The 17647-nt window shown below is 46.1% G+C and overlaps 1 protein-coding gene across 1 annotated transcript in view; it reads left to right on the top strand.

The window, feature by feature from the left end:
* Positions 1-17647, top strand: part of LOC143986873 (uncharacterized) — a 207211-nt gene that overhangs the window by 114644 nt on the left and 74920 nt on the right. Inside the window, exons 12-20 of the mRNA XM_077485280.1 lie at positions 4177-4311; positions 4400-4591; positions 5065-5256; positions 5343-5466; positions 5583-5680; positions 5770-5920; positions 6779-7620; positions 7805-7868; positions 8149-8292. Coding sequence (XP_077341406.1) covers positions 4177-4311; positions 4400-4591; positions 5065-5256; positions 5343-5466; positions 5583-5680; positions 5770-5920; positions 6779-7620; positions 7805-7868; positions 8149-8292 — 1942 coding nt within the window. The remainder of the gene's footprint in view (positions 1-4176; positions 4312-4399; positions 4592-5064; positions 5257-5342; positions 5467-5582; positions 5681-5769; positions 5921-6778; positions 7621-7804; positions 7869-8148; positions 8293-17647) is intronic.

Below are 17647 nucleotides of genomic sequence, written 5' to 3'. Positions count from 1 at the left end.
CTACTCTGAGACCCAACTCGACGAATATTTAACCCAAACAGCACTTCCCCAATTGTCGGACCAAGATCGTGCTGACCTAGACAAACCTCTCTCTATAGAGGAGCCCTCACTTGCAATTTCACAGCTACTGACCAATAAGACACCAGGCTTGGCTGGTTTCCCAGCTGAATGGTATACACACTTTCGGCACCTACTAGGCCCTATCCTACTCAATATATATAATGAGGCCTTGAAAGACAGAGTACTTTCTCCCTCAAAGAGAGAGACATTAATCATTTAGAAATTAAAACCTCTGAAAGATCCCCTTTTAATGCGACTCCTATCAGCCGATATCCCTTATCAATGTAGATGTCAAAATTCTGGCCAATCGTCTGAACAAAGTGGTTGCAAAATGAGTTGGGAGCGAGCAGGGGGGCTTCATACCTGGTTGCACAACCAGAATGAAAATCCGTAGACTATTCCACAACTTTACTTACCCTCATGACTGTTTGCCTACCCGTGTTGTTGTGTCACTTGACACCTGCAAAGCATTCAACAGTGTGGAAAGGCCTTTTTTGTATAGGGTGTTACAACTATACGGATTCGGCCCCCGACTCATAGCATGGACACGTCTCCCCTATAACTTACCACTAGCCTACATACCAATCAATTCCCATGTCACTGAGACGTTCCCAATTACCAGAGGCACCAGGCAGGGATGTCCTTGATCACCCCTTTTATTTGCTCTGGCTATGGAACCCCTTGCTGTACGGATCCGTAGCTCTCCATCAATCAAAGGCCTCCCCATAAATGATATAGAGGAGCGGATATCCCTATACGCAGATGATAACCTTAGTTTACCTAGCAGATCCCCACGACTCCCTCACCAACCTCTTAGCTGAAATTAACACAGTTGGTGACTTTTCCCGGATTCCGAGTGAATTGGGACAAATCAATCCTTTTTCCCCTAGATCAAGCTAATATATCGGAGATTTGTTTGGACTCTAAGCTACAAGCTGCCACCTCCTTCGGGTACTTAGGAGTCATAATTTAATTGCTATTATCCCTATAAGTAACCAATAACCTATGCCCCAATTATAAACACAGACCAAACAGTCGAAGGATTTGCCCTTAGACCTCATGGGAAGAGCCAATATCAAGATGATTTACTTGCCTAAATTTCTGTATGTCATGGCTAATTCCCCTTGTAAAATTCACAAATACATTTTTAAAAGTATTGGCTCTATTTGTACTGCGTTTCTCTGTAATGGTCGACCCCCTAGAGTTGCACTGGAGACACTACGCCTCCCACCCCACATGGCTGGCTTGGCTTTCCCTAACTTCTACCTTTACTATCTAGCATCCCAGCTGGTTAATATTCATGATTGGATTTACCCCAACTCTACTAATGTCTGTACGACTACTGAAGAAGCTATAGCCTCCTCATTTGAAACTCTCCATAACATTGCATATAGAGGATGCACACCACCTGGATCAAGGGTGTTCATTATACCCACATCCCTCTCCCTATTCCAAGCTTTCCACTGACTCCTGGATGGCCTCTCCCAATAGTCCACTGTGGTTTAACCCTATTATTAAGGAGTTATGCTCCATTCCTGACCCCAAAAGATGGACGTCCAGGGGAATCAAGTACTTATGCCACATATATACCCCTCAAGGTTTCAAATCCTTCTCTCAGATGCGTTTAGACTTTGACCTACCACATACCTATCTATTTTACTATTACCAACTCAGTACGAGCACAGTTTGGTTCCCTGGACAGTCTTCTCAGGACGCCTGACCTGGAAAAACTCCTGAGATCCCCGGACCAGACAAAACTAATTTCCATCTAGTACTTGGCCCTCGTGACAGACACTAACCCTAGATTTAAGACAGCACAAAAGAAATGGGACTCCCTAGATGTCCCTTTCACAGAAGAAGTCTGAATTCTGTGACTCATTTAAGACCTCAATTTTTTTCCTTTAGGGACAGAGTAGTCCAAATTTATATCTTTCATCGTTCACACCTCACCCTTGCTAGAATGCATAAAATGGGAATATCCCCCTCTGAGGAATGCTTCCGGGGATGTGGCCAAACAGATGATTTTTGTTCCACTGCTTTTGTACCTGTCCCATAGTACAAAATTTCTGGGTGAACATAGGCTCCTTCATCTCCTCAGCACTGGATCTCCCAAATATAGTCAACCTCAAGAACTGTCTTCTGGGCGTCTTTGGCGACATCACTATTCCCTCTCAGGCCAAGAGACTGTTTCATATCTTCTATTTTTATGCAAAGAAGTCCCTTCTACTGACATGGAAGGGATCAGAGATCCCAACTCGGAATTTCTGGTTAAAACTGGTCAACGAGTCCCTGCCTCTAACATTCCACAAAATCTGGGGCAGATGGCTAGCTAGTCCTCTGACCCTCTCCCCCATACTGCCATAATTGAAGATTTTACTATGAAATCTGTATTGTACTACTACGCTGAACTTTGCCATGGTTATAATGTTTGGAACTATAACACGGTACCTCCCAAGACTGATACCCGTATAGGACGTATATTTATAGACACAGTGCACTGCACTGTGTCTATATGATGCACAATCCCCTTTGTTATAAGCTGGAATAGGAACATTTTGTACTTTGTGTGAGTTTTTTTTTTGTGTGTGTATGTATGTACATCTGTTAAGAAAATGCAATAAAAAGTATCTTTAAAAAAAAAAAAAAGAAGGGAGGAAAATACGGAGGACTTTGAGCAGAGGAGTGACTAGAACCTTCAGTGTCCTGGTGAAAGAAACCATAAAGAACCCCCCTGACCCACTGGTCCCATGGTCCTTTCCATCGATCCCAGGACCCTTCCCACTGATTCCATGGAAGTTCCCAAGTGATGACAAAGGGTGGGATGAGGTACAGGAATGGGGGGGAAGGGTGTCTCAACTGGGCTGCCAGTCAAAGTGGGATATGGGCAGGGGTGACAGAGGGATGAGATGAGGAGCATGGATAGGAATGGGTGGGGAAAATGAAGGGGCAATAATATGGGCAGCCCTGCAGGGGCACCCATGTGCTGTGGACAGGAGAAGAAATTGGGGGGGGGGGGGGGGGGCAGAAGGCTGAGCAAAAATTTCAGAGAACAGAACCAGTGGAGTCTCCACTGATCCCGGGACTCTATTCCAGCAGCATGACTTTTTACCTGCTGTCTTGGTGCCCTCCCTGAGTTGGCAGAATGCCAGGGCCCAGTTGCAGCTGCGGCCTTTCCGACCATGGTAGTTGCTCCATTGGTTCTGAGTAAAGTAGAGGAGCCGAGGGTTTCTGAGGAGGTAGTGGGACTAAAGGACTCTGCACGCCTCTGAGGGTTTTCTTAATCTGAAAGACTTCAGGACCCCTGAGGAGGAAGTGTAGCTGAAGGATTTTGGGGGCCTCTTAGGAAGTAATAGGGCTGTACAACTCTGAGAGGTTAGTAGGGCAGAAGGGCTGTGGGTGCCTCTTAGTCTGTCAGACTGCAAGGCTCTGTGTTAAGAGGGGACTTTAGGGTTCATAGGGGTCTCTGATGGTCCTTCCACCTGCACTTACTTTTATGATCTTCTTAAAGAACTCCTGCCAGCAAGTGAAGGGCCTTCACCTCACCATCTCACCGATCAGGAAATATGTTGCAGACACAAAATAGACAGGGACATTTCTAGAGGGGCAGTAGTCCTTAAATGTACAGCAACACTCCTACCCCCCACATCCCACATCCACATACTGTTATTGTGTGACCAATACCATCCAAATAATTATTTTTTTTATTTCCCAAAGTTATCCGTCTACAAGGAGACCTGTATAGATCCAATGATGGCACCAATGAGGATGGAGGAGGACCAGAGTCACATGACTGAGAAGATACTAAACCTCACCCTGGAGATCATCTACCTGCTGACCGGAGAGGTGAGGAGGATTCTGGGAGGTCACATGACATCACTCTCATCTCTAATAATAAAACACAGACCTGACCGGAGAGGTGAGGAGGATTCTGGGAGGTCACATGACATCACGCTTATCTCTATTAATAAAACACAAAACTGACCGGAGAGGTGAGGAGGATTCTGGGAGGTCACATGACATCACTCTTATCTCTAATAATAAAACACAAAACTGACCGGAGAGGTGAGGAGGATTCTGGGATTCTAATATGATATTCCTATTGGTTCATCAACACAGAGACTTCCTCTTGTGAAGTCAGGTGATCATATGACCATCATAGTGCCTCCATGTGACTCCCCAAAACCTGAGAGACACAACATGCAGAAGATTCTAGAAGTCACCAAGAAGATGATGGAGCTGCTGACAGGAGAGGTGAGGAGGATTCTGGGAATTCTGGGACATTATCCAGTAACAGACAAGGGATGTGTCTGGATGGTGACTGTATCATTGTGTGTGTCAGGTTCCTATAAGGTGTCAGGATGTCACTGTCTATTTCTCCATGGAGGAGTGGGAGTATTTAGAAGGACACGAGAATCTCATGATGGAGAATCAGCAGAATTTATGTTTTGTGAATATTGAAAGGAAGGAATTTTCCCAGAATGAGTCGTTATTAAACCTCACCCTGGAGATCCTCAGCTTGATGACTGGAGAGGTGAGTGTAATGAAGGGGTTAAGTCTGACTCCGCTGTACACTGGGATGTATTCAGAGTCACTTTTAAGTCTTCTGATGTTCTGCTAATCAGTAACGACATCCCCACAAGTACTGTGAATACATGAAGTGTACATACTCTATAATATTTGGTTATAGCACAAGATGGTGGCATTGGTCTTAGTCCAATCAGTGAGACCCATGATTACCAGCATGCCACACCCACCAACCACTAATTCCATGGGTAACATTTCCTGGTGTATCAGTGAGCTATACTAGTAAAAAATGAGTGACTCTATTATTTGACTTCTAGAAGGATCTATAAATCCGATCACATTGTAATCACATCATTGGATGGAGATATCTGTCCTTTGCTGAATCGGGAACATTGTGGCCAATCCCTGGAGAATATATATAGAGCTGACTGCAGAGGTGAGGGATTATGGGAGAGTGATATTTATCTTTGTATAACACAGAACTGTACAGTAATAATGAAGAAATCTACTCAAAAAAACACAAGAATGAGCTCTCATAATATGACCACAAGATCCTCGAGAATCCAGAATCCCATCACCATCCTCTCGCCTCCATCCCTGATCCCTACAAGACACAACACTCAGAAGATTGTGGAAGTCACCAAGCGGGTGATGGAGCTGCTGACAGGAGAGGTGAACGATGCTGGGAATTCTGGGACATTATCCAGTAACAGACAAGGGATGTGTCTGGATGGTGACTGTATCATTGTGTTTGTCAGGTTCCTATAAGATGTCAGGATGTCACTGTCTATTTCTCCATGGAGGAGTGGGAGTATTTAGAAGGACACAAGGATCTCTACAAGGACGTCATGATGGACAATCAGCCGCCCCTCACATCACCAGGTAAGAGGAGACTTTATTGTAAAGGAGAGAGCAGTACAGAGGCTCCACCTAGATCCCCCATCATCTGATAAACACATAGAAACAATGTATTCAGTCAGTGTGTGTGTTTCCTACAGATGGATCCAGTAATGGGAACCCAGCAGAGAGATGTCCCCGTCCTCTGTATTCCCGGGATTCCACACAGGAAGGTCACACCATCCCTCACCATCATCAGGTAGATGAGGAACAATCACTGATAGTATCATTAGGATCTGTACATTATCTGCATTGTTACCATTGATGTCATTTTTATTATATATTCAGAGTGGAAACCTGAGAGATTCTAAAGCTGAGGTTGAAGAAGAAGAAGAAGAAGAAGAAGAGAGGTATGTGAGGGATGATCAGCAGCCTACGGTGAAGGATGGACTATCGGGGACATTTATAGAGGAGGACACTACTACGGAGATCAAGATAGGTGAGTCATTAACATTAAATACATTCCTCTACACATACTGCTCACTGATTGGTCCAGAGTAGGGCGGGCCTAGGTGATATCAGCCTGTTGCCACTGATTGCAGAATATCAATAATATGAGTTGTAATGACCATTACACTGTATAATTTATATTGTACATTACATACTTCTGACCCCTGCACTATATACCAAATGTTGTACATTACATCATTCTAATACTGTATAGTCCTAACTTTTGTATCCTATATAATAAGTTGTAGATTACAGAGGCCTTACTTATTTGGCACCTATTTTCTACCAGCTGGACATTTTTATATCTAATGATTTGATTGGAGCACAGACTTTTACATGTTGATAATAATGTGATAACATCCTCACACTTTGGAACATTAAACAGAAAGTGATAATGAGGGAGGAGTCAATAACCCAATGATGGGGGTCTTCAGGATCAGTCCAGTCTTCATCTTGGTTGTTCTCCCCCCATCCTCACTCTCTGACCTCTGGTGGGGCTCAGCCCCGCTGTTATTCATGACTAAATCATGGACTAAATAAGGAAGTGCAGGACTTCTTGTGTTGGGAAGATGGCAATGAGTGATAGAGGGGGAGGGGACACTCGTCCTATAATCCCCTCATCACTGTCACTCCTATAAAAGACAGTTCTCGTTGTTTCCTCACTCTCTGACTAAGGTCCATGAATAAAGAAATGATCTGGTAGGAGATCAGAGGACCCATTTACTAGTTACCTTGGGGGGGGAATTGTAAGATCTTCAGAGACAAAGCTGCCTGATGTGGGCGGAGTCCTGGTTTAGGGGAACCAATCAGCTCATGTCTAGTAATAATCTTTGTATTTCTATTTTAGTAGATGGACGGGAGATGAGGAAAACCTCAGAGGATTGTCTCACTTTGTCTCCAGACTGTAAAGTAGAAGATGAGGACATCACACAGTATAGTCCAGGAGAAAACCCGACTACCTCAAATGTCCATCCGGCACCACACAGTGTAGATGGACCATCGTATTCCTCTTATCCTGAGGAACCTCAGACTGTGCGGGACGGTGCCATTCTTCCAACAGATAAGAGACTTTCCTGTCCTGAGTGTGGGAAGTGTTTCCATTCAGAATCCAAATTTAATGTGCATAAAAGATCTCACACAGGTGAGAAGCCGTATTCCTGTCCTGAGTGCGGGAAATATTTCTGCTTTATATCCACTCTTAATGAGCATAAAAGATCTCACACAGGAGAGAAGCCATATTCCTGTCCTGAATGTGGAAAATGTTTTTCATATAAGGCCGGTCTTCAAGCACATAAAAGGTGCCACACGGGAGAGAAGCCATATTCCTGTTCTGTGTGTGGAAAATGTTTTTCATATAAGGTCAATCTTCAAACACATCAGAGGTCTCACACAGGGGAAAAGCCATATTTCTGTTCTGAGTGCGGGAAATGTTTTTCAGTGAAGTCCAATCTTTACACACATCAGAGATTGCACACAGGGGAGAAAATGTTTTCCTGTCCTGAGTGCGGGAAATGTTTTTCAGATAAGTCCAATCTGTACACACATCAGAGATCTCACACAGGAGAGAAACCATATTCCTGTCCAGAGTGTGGGAAATGTTTTTCACAGAAGTCCAATCTTTACAAACATCAGAGATTGCACACGGGAAGAAGCCACTTTAATGTCCCGAGTGAGGGAATTGTTCCTCACTGAAGTCCTGTCTTCCTGTACATCAGGGATCCCACAAAACCCTTGAGGTGTATTAGTGCCTTGAGTGCAGGAAATGTCTTCTATATGAATGTTGCTGGACATCACAGCTCTCATGTGGGGAAGAAGCACACCCTGATATATACCTCAGATATACTCCATGACTGATTCATCATGTAAGTAACAGTTCTTAGATCAGAGATCACCAAAGACATGGATGAAGTATTGTACCGTGTTGGACATTGATAAAGGTAAAAACCTTAGTTCAACTTACTGGTGACAGTATTTCTAAGAGCTTTCAGGACAGCATCTGGAGAGAGCGTAGCCCCACCCTAATTCCCAGTACTCACCGCAGTAAGGCTTTCTGCCTCTTCCTGCCCTCCGTTATAGCCGAGTAGCCGACGACAAGCATAAAGATCCAAATAACATGTTAACCATGAACCAGGGTGGGTAGCTGCTGCTGTCCTGAAAGGCTCTTAGAAATACCATCAGCAGTATGTCTAACTAAGGTTTTCCCCAATTGCCTTTCAGGACAGCACCTGAAGATGACAACCAAGAAACTTGCCCTAGAGTGGGAACACACAGGCCTGGCCCTGTCCAATGGTCTAAAAAAACTGTCAGTGGCTCCTGAGATAACATTCTCTCCAGGAAGACTGACAAAGCCACAACTTGAAGGTACTTGTTGCCAAGTTGTTCCCCATTCCCTCATAAAGAAACTTTAAAATGAAATGAACTTCTTTAAAGTGTTAATAAGCCCACAAGAGTAAAATCAGTCTGTATATGCAGTAAAGCTGGAGGTGGGATGGGATCACTGTTTATGTTATGTGTTTATTAAGTGTCTCTCCCATTGTGTTCCTCCTAGATGTGAATTCCCGTTGTTAATTGATTCACCTATTATTTCTGTCTGTCTGCTCATCTCTTGGAGATGTGATAAATATTGTATTCCTTTTACATTGTTATTGAACCAGTGTGGGATGTTATGTGTTTATGCTTATGGTAATGTGTACTGTACTTTGTATATTCAGGGCTGTAGACTGGTGCCCAACGGTCTGGATGGGCTTGTCTAGGTGGCTAGTTGTTTAATTAGCTTACTGTTTAAGTTTGTTAGCTGTTCCTTAGATATGTTTATTATTTTACTGTTTACAGTTTGCATGTCATGCTAATATCCCCAAGAGGAGAATGTCTTTCTGGGGGTATAAAGTATGTGCCTTAGTTTTAATAAAGACAGTTCCAGTTTGCACCTAAGCTAGTGTCGTTTGGGTGAGCTAGTGCATCCAACACCTTCTGAGACTTTCCCCTTGTAATGGTACCCAAGGAGTACCAGCCAATAGTGATCAATTTCCTTGATGCAACAAATTCTCGGGTCCTTTTGCAGGTTTTGAAGCATGAGGGAGCATATGCACCGCAAGTTTGCAGAGGCATGAGAAGCAGAGTCTTTGGGGGTCACTGAGGATTACACTATCTGGAACTGCCTCCTCCCAGCCATTTAGTACTCTCAAGGGTTCTGGTAATGGAAAACCATCTTTTAAGGTTTGACGTATGTCGTCTTATGCTTCCATGCCTCCAACACTGCCAGAATCCTTCTCCTCCTGTGTGTTCTGTGGTGTTGCAGGAATGGTATCTGCATAAAGCTGACCTTGAGAGGAAAGGAAAGCCTCCTCTTCCTCCCACTGCTCTGCTCTGCCTCAAGTGCCCTGTCCATAATGCCACGCAGAGCCTGCTCCAGCAGGAACAAACATGGATTGTGTCATTGATGCATGCATTGTCACTACTCGCCAATCTTTTTGCCTCTTCAAATGGTGACAGTACAGTGCATGCATCCTCTATCAGCAGACCATTGGCATGGTGGAAAAAAAGCTGAGCTGCCCTGAGCCTGTCATTGTGCCATACTCACACAGATGGTACAGAGGTGGAATGGCCTTACGTGCAAAGAAATAGCGACTGGGAACTTGCCATTGTGGTACAGCACATTCGGCAAATTCAAAGAAGGGGGCACAATCCATCAGACGGAAAGGCACTGCACTGCAAATTTCACTGCAGCAGCTGGGGCAAAGAAATGTGCTTGCTATTTTCTACAGCTGGTGGTGTGCTGCTGACAGACGTGCGGCAAGGACCTCTCTCTTTGCTATATCATCATCCCTGTCATTGGAGGCTGCTGAGAAGTCATCAGTAGGGATGAGCCCGATGTTCGCCGAACAGTGAACATTATACTGTGTTCACGGCAAATTCGAAAGCTGCGGAACACCGTTAAAGTCTATGAGATGCTAACATGAAAAAACAAAAGTGCTAATTTTAAAGGCTTATATGCAAGTTATTGCCATAAAAATTGTATGGGGACCCGGATTTTTTTTTAAACGGCTGGTTTTTCAGGAGCAGTGATTTTAATAATGCTTAAAGTGAAACAATAAAAATGAAATATTCCTTTAAATATCGTTCTTTGAGGGTGTCCTTAGTATGCATGTAAAGTAAAATATCTGAAAAGGTTTGTTTATGGGACTTTAAAAGCGCAAAATACACCAATTTATAGAAAAATATACATTTTTAATACAGTTTAGAAAAAACATATAAATACATAATTTTGAATCGTTCAAAAGAAAACATCACTGAGTACATAAGAACAGTTGCAATGCTGATAAATCTATACATGTTTCGCCATAAATGATAGGGCTTCTTCAGGAGAACTGTTAATATCGCATATGCATATATGCAGGGAAATTGGGCATTTACCCAGCAGGTGTCGAGGGAGATCCAAAATACCAAGTGGCGACGATTCGATAGGAGATCCAATATCAATTTGATTCAACGTAAAGCAATTTCTTCTTTGAAAAATAACGACCATCTGATTATCAAACCCTCCGATAAGGGAGGTAATATAGTATTAATGAATTTTGTAAATTACAAAATGATGGTTATGGATCTCCTGTCGAATTATAGGGGCTTTGTGGTTGAATTACTGTTGTTCATTCTGAATAACAATATATTCACTTTTGATCGATTCCACTACCTCTAGGTACAGGGGGTGGCGATGGGGACTAAATGTGCCCCATCATACGCCAACCTGTGTTTGGGGGGGTGGGAGCAAGAGATGTTCTCTCTTCTGAATATGCTGAGATCTTTCAAAAGATCTTAATTTGGAAACGTTTTATCAATGACATATTTATTGTCTGGACGGGGACTCGGGAAGAGTTAACTGCTTTTTTGAGCCAATTGGAGATAAACTCATATAACTTGACACTGTACCTCTTGTCCACCTGTTGGAGCACACACGGCGTGGAATAATGGACAGGGCACTTGAGGCAGAACAGAAGCAGGAAGAGGAGGACTTCCTTGCCTCTCAAGGCCCCTTTTATCCAGACAGTGTTCCTGCTGGCCCGCCGATCACACAGGAAGAAGACGAAGAAGAGGAGGAGGATTGTGTCAGCTTGGAGGTGGAGCCTGGCACTCAGCATCAGCAGCAGCAGCAGTATTGTAGGGATGATTTACAGTCCCAAGAAACCCGTGGACTTGTACATGGCTGGGAGGAGGTGGCTGCGGATCATGTCATCCTTAGTGACCCAGAGGACTCCGGACCGAATGCCTCAGCTAACCTACGCTGCATGGCCTCCCTGATCCTGCAAAGCCTGCGGAAGGATCCTCGTATTCAGCGGATCAAGGAGAGGGATCATTACTGGCTGGCAACCTTCCTTGATCCACAGTACAAGGGTAAGGTTGCAGACCTTATCTTGCCATCGCAGAGAATGAGACATCTTCAGAAAGCCTCGCAGAAAGGTCTGTGCAACGCGTTTCCAGAGACTGGGAAGTTACAAATTCCTGGTCCTGGACAACGTGTTGCTGAGGCTTCGGTCAGTCACAGAAGGAGCGGTGGAGAAGGTGGCCGTCTGACAGATGCGTTCAGACAATTTTTTAGCCCGCAGCCCCAAGGTATGATCGGTTCCAGCAACCATCGCCAGCGTCTGCTTTACATGGGGCAGGAATACCTAGGGGCAAGGTCAGACTTGGACACCTTTCCCACCGAAAATCCTCTGGGTTACTGGGTCTTGAGGATGGATCGCTGGCCAGAGCTTGCACAGTATGCAATTGAGCTACTGGCCTGTCCTGCATCCAGCGTTCTTTTGGAACGCACCTTCAGTGCTGCTGGAGGCTTTGTAACCGATCACAGTGTGCGCCTGTCCACCGACTCGGTTGATCGACTGAGCTTCATAAAGACAAATCAGTCTTGGATCACCACCAGCTACCAAGCACCTAAAGCTGATGTAACTGAATGATTTTTTTTTTAAATGTCCGATCTCTTCAAGACTGCCTATGCTGATGCTGAGTGACTATCCTGTTATGCTGACTGACTATCCTCTTCCTCCTCAATGATCCTGCTGATAGCTTGGAAGAACATTTTTGGTTCTGGGCGCCGCCACCAGTGGCTAAGGCCCAATTTTTCAGCCCCTGTTTAACAGTGGCGTGTAATTACAATTTTTGATGCAATACTTTGCAGCAGGGTTCATTCCTGCTCTCCAACTAGAGTTTCTGTGAGGTGTTGCAGTGTTGTGGCACCAGTGCCTAAGGCCCAATTTTTCTGCCCCTGTTCAACAGGTGCATGTAATTACAATTCTTGATATAATATTTCACAGCAGGGCCCGTTTCAGTGCCCACCAAGAGTAACTGTGAGGACTTACAGTGTTATAGCACCAGCACCACCACCATCACCACTAGGGATGAGCTAAACATCCCCTGGTTCGATTCGCACAAGAACTTTCGAACGGACCGAAAATTTGTGCGAACTTTAGAACCCCATTGAAGTCTATGGGACTCGAAGGTTCGAAATAAAAAGTGCTAATTTTAATGGCTAATATGCAAGATATTGTCCTAAAAAGGGTTTGGGGACCCGGCTCCTGGCCCATGGGACATGGGTCAATGCAAATATTTTTTTTTTTAAATGGCCCTTTTTTCGGGAGCACTGATTTTAATGACGATTAAAGTGAAAAAAAGTGAAATATTCCTTTAAATATCGTGCCTGGGGGAGTCTATAGTATGCCTGTGAAGTGCCACGTGTTTCCCGTGTTTAAAACAGTCCCTGCACAAAATGACATTTAACGGAAAAAAAGTAATTTAAAACTGCTTGTGGTTTTAATGTAATATCTTGTTCCAGCAATACGGATGAAAATCATTGAGAAAATTGCCATGGGTAGCCCCCCTGCCCATTACCAGCCCCTTTGGGTCTTGTACGGATATTAAGGAGAACCCCGTACCCAAATAAAAAAAAAGGAAAGGCATGGGGCCCCCATACTCAGAACAGCAGTATACAGGCGGTGCAAACAAGACAGGGACTATGTAGGTTTGTTGTGTTAAGTAGAATCTGTTTGTAATTTTGAACTGGTACATTTTTAAAGTGTAGCTCCAGTCAAAAAATCTAATTTTAAGCTTTTTGGAAAACATAAGGAAGGGTTATCACCCCTGTATAATTTTTTTTTTTTTCGCTGTCCGTCTTTTTTCATCTCACTTCCTGTTGTCTGCCCTATATGCTCTGCAGAAATGGGGGCCTAAGGCGTTGGTGTTGCCACAACACTGTAAGCCCTCAAAGTGACTCTTAATAGGCGCTGGAGTGCCCTGCTGTGAACGATTATATCAAGAATTGTAATTACATGCCATTGTTGAACAGTGGTAGAAAAATTGGGCCTTTGGTGGTTGTGGTGGTGGTGCCACAACACTATAAGTCCTCACAGTTACTCTTGGTGGGCTGAAAAATTGGGTCTTAGGCACTGCTTGCTGGTGCCACGACACTGCAACCTCTCCCACATCCTCTAGTTGGAGTGCAGGAATGAGCCCTGCTGCAAAGCATTGCATCAAAAATTGTATTACATGCCCCTGTTAAACAGGTGCTGAAAAATTGGGCCTTAGGCACTGGTGCGACGACACTGCAACCTCTCCCATATACTCTAGTTGGAGTGCAGGAATGAGCCCTGCTGCAAAGCATTGCATCCAAAATTGTAATTACACGCCCCTGTTAAACAGGGGCTGAAAAATTGGGCTGGTGACATCACCCAGAACCAAAATTTTTCTTCCAATCTATCAGCAGGATCATTGAGGAGGAAGAGGATAGTCAGTCAACATAACAGGACAGTCACTCAGCATAGGCAGTCTTGAAGGGATGTGACATTTCAAAAAAAAATATTCGGTTACATCAGCTTCAGGTGCTTGGTAGCTGGTGGTGATCCAAGGCTGATTCATCTTTATGAAGGTCAGTTGATCAACCGAGTCGGTGAACAGGCGCACCCTGTGATCGGTTACATAGCCTCCAGCAGCACTGAAGGTGCGTTCCAAAAGATCGCTGGATGCAGGGCAGACCAGTAGCTCAATTGCATACTGTGCAAGCTCTGACCAGTGATCCATCCTCAAGACCCAGTAAGCCAGAGGATTTTCGGTGGGAAAGGTGTCCAAGTCTGACCTTGCCCCTAGGTATTCCTGCACCATGTAAATCAGACACTGGTGATGGTTGCTGGAACCGATCATACCTTGGGGCTGCGGACTAAAAAATTGTCTGAACGCATCGGTCAGACTGCCACCTTCTCCACCACTCCTTCTGTGACTGACTGAAGCCTCAGCAACACGTCCAGGATCAGGAGTTTGCAACCTCCCAGTCTCTGGGAAGGCGTTGCACAGACCTTTCTGCAAGGCCTCCCGGAGATGTCTCATCCTCTGCTCCCTCTGCGATGGAAAGATAAGGTCCGCAACCTTACCTCTTGTACCGTGGATCAAGGAGAGTGGCCAGCCAGTAATGGTCCCTCTCCTTGATCCGAAGAATACGAGGATTCTTCCGCAGGCTTTGCAGGATCAGGGAGGCCATGCAGCGTAGGTTAGCTGAGGCATTCCGTCCGGAGTCCTCTGGGTCACTAAGGACAACATGATCCGCAGCCACCTCCTCCCAGCCACATACAAGTCCACGTGTTTCTTGGGACTGTAAATCATCCCCAAAAGACTGCTGATGCTGAGTGCCAGGCTCCACCTCCATGCTGACACAATCCTCCTCCTCTTCCTCCAACTCCTCTTCCTGTGTGATGGGTGGGACAGCAGGAACACTGTCTGGATAAAGGGGGCCTTGAGAGGCAAGGAAGTCCTCCTCTTCCTGCCTCTGTTCTGCCTCAAGTTCCCTGTCCATTATTCCACACAGTGTATGCTCCAACAGGTGGACAAGAGGTACAGTGTCACTGATGCATGCACTGTCACTGCTCACCATCCTTGTGGCCTCCTCAAATGGTAACAGGACAGTGCATGCATCAGTGACACTGTACCTCTTGTCCACCTCAAATGGTGACAGGACAGTGCATGCATCCCTGATCATGCCCCACTGGCGTGGTGAAGAAAAACCAAGCTCCCCTGACCCTGTCCTGGTGCCGTAGTCGCACAGGTACTCATTGATGGCCCTCTGCTGCATGTGCAGCCGCTGCAGCATCGCCAACGTTGAGTTCCACCTGGTGGGCATATCGTATATAAGGCGGTTTTTGGGCAGGTTCAACTCCTTTTGGAGCTCAGCCAGGCTAGCACTGGCATTAAATGATCTGCGGAAATGCACACAGACTTTCCTGGCCTGCCTCAGGACATCCTGTAAGCCCAGGTACCTGCCCAAGAACCGCTGCACCACCAGGTTAAGGACGTGAGCCACACAGGGCACATGGGTCAGTTGTCCCTGTCGGAGGGCAGAGAGGAGGTTGGGGCCATTTTCGCAAACCACCATTTCTGGCTTAAGCTGGCGTGGCGTCAACCACCTCTCGGCCTGCCCCTGCAGAGCTGACAAAATATCTGCCCCAGTGTGGCTCCTGTCCCCCAAACAAACTAGCGCAAGCACGGCATGGCATCTTTTTGCCTGCGTACTTGCATAGCCCCTTGAGCGCCTACGGAGCACTGCTGGTTCCGAGGACAGAGCACTGGAAGAGGCCATTGAGGAAGAAGAAGAGGAGGGGGTGGAGGAGAGAGGTTTGTCACAACCAGTAGTAGCATTTTGGAGGCGTGGTGGTGGAACAACCTCCAACACTATTGCACCTTGTCCTGCATCCTTCCCAGCTGCCAGAAGAGTGACCCAATGGGCCTTGAAAGATAGGTAGTGTCCCTCCTGTCCATGCATACTGGCCCATGAGTCAGCGGTAATATGCAATTTACCGCTGACCGCCCTGTCCAGCGAGGCATTGACATTGCCTTCCACATGCCGGTAGAGAGCCGGAATCACCTTCCGTGAGAAAAAGTGGCATTTGGGAACCTGCCACTGAGGAACTGCACATTGCACAAACTCACGGAAGGGGGCCGAGTCTACCAACTGAAAAGGCAGCAGTTGAAGTGCTAGCAATTTAGCCAAGCTAGCATTTAACCGCTGGGCATGTGGATGGCTGGGAGTGAACTTCTTTCAATGGTCCAGCAGCTGGGGCAGGGAAATTTGCCTGCTACAATCGGACATGGGTGTACTGCTAGCAGAGTGCCTGCAAATACTTGGCTGTGACACACCTAATTCTACACCTTCATTCCTCTCAGTGCAGGTTTCAGAGAGGACTGAAGGTCTAGTGGGGTTGGAGATCCCAGCTGATGAGGAGAAAGGAGAAGTCAGCTTTGTTCTTTGGTGTGGGTCTTTGAGGTACGCTTGCCAACGAGCTGCATGGCAGGTCAACATATGTCTGGTCAAGCATGTGGTGCCCAAGCGGCTGATGTTTTGGACACGTGAGATACGCTTGAGACATATGTTGCAAATAGCAGCGGTGCGATCTGATGCACTTGTCTCAAAAAAGGCCCACACCAAAGAACTTTTGGAATAACACGCAGAGGCAGCGCCCTGCACAAGCGGAGCTCTGCGGTGTGATTCATTCGGTGTGTTGCCCCTAAGCTGGCCCCCGGAGGGAATCTTGCCTCATTGGAGATGTGCCGCCTCCTCCTCTCTCCTATCAGGCACCCATGTGGAGCCTTCAAAATGCTGGGTATCCTCCTGGAGCATGTACCCAACACTGTGGTCAAACATTTCGGGGGACTCCTCTGGAGGACATGGTGGGTCTAGGGAAGGAGTGACTGATGACATTGAGATGAGGGAAGAGGACACGTTGGCAGCTGCTTTGCTAGTACTCTGAGCCTGGGTGAGAGAGGATGAGGAGGGCTTGGTCATCCACTCTACCTGTCTTCGGCATGATGCGGCTCAACACGTCCAGCTGCTGAAAATAAGAACAAGCTTGTCCCATGGCCACACGCTGATGACGCATCACGTCTCCCTCTCCTCGTTGGCCTTCCAGACATAGTAATGGCCTGCAGGGAGATGGGAAAACTAGCAATTGGGTAGTGTATATTGTGCTGGAGGCACACAGCACTCACTGTAAATGCTGCAGATGCCTGTATTAGAGAACACCAGCAAAAAAGGGTAGATACAGGTGTATACTGTGCTGGAGGCACACAACACCCACTAACTCCTGCAGATGCCTGTATTAGAAAATACCAGCAATAAAGGGTAGCTACAGGTGTATACTGTGCTGGAGGCACACAACACCCACTTTAACTCCTGCAGATGCCTGTATTAGAGAACACCAGCAATAAAGGGTAGATACAGGTGTATACTGTGCTGGAGGCACACAACACCCACTTTAACTCCTGCAGATGCCGGAGAAAAGAACACACTGTCCCTGCCTATCTTGCTTTTACCCTGCACGCTGGAACACACTACACAAGGCCGCCACGCTGGCGGCCTTATATAGTGTGGAACGTGTACTAAACCCCCTGAGCTATAATTGGCCACCGGCATCCTGCCAGTGGCCAATTATGGCTCTCCTTGCTGCAGGCGCTGTGATTGGCCAAGCATGTGGGGTCACAGTGCATGCTTGGCCAATCATGAGCCAGCAATGCACTGTGATGGCGCAGTGCATTGTGGGCCGTGAGCGCCACACGAATTTGGCGCGAACGGCCCATACTGTTCGGTATTCGCCGAACGTGCGAACAGCCGGTATTTGAGTCGAACATACGTTTGACTCAAACACCAAGCTCATCCCTAACCACCACCACCAAAGGCCCAATTTTT

The sequence above is a fragment of the Lithobates pipiens genome, unplaced genomic scaffold (genome assembly GCF_037356315.1).
Source record: "Lithobates pipiens isolate NorthernLeopardFrog02 unplaced genomic scaffold, aLitPip1_a1.2 Scaffold_18, whole genome shotgun sequence".
NCBI classification, from domain to species: Eukaryota; Metazoa; Chordata; class Amphibia; order Anura; family Ranidae; genus Lithobates; species Lithobates pipiens.
This window is presented reverse-complemented; position numbering and strand designations above follow the sequence as displayed.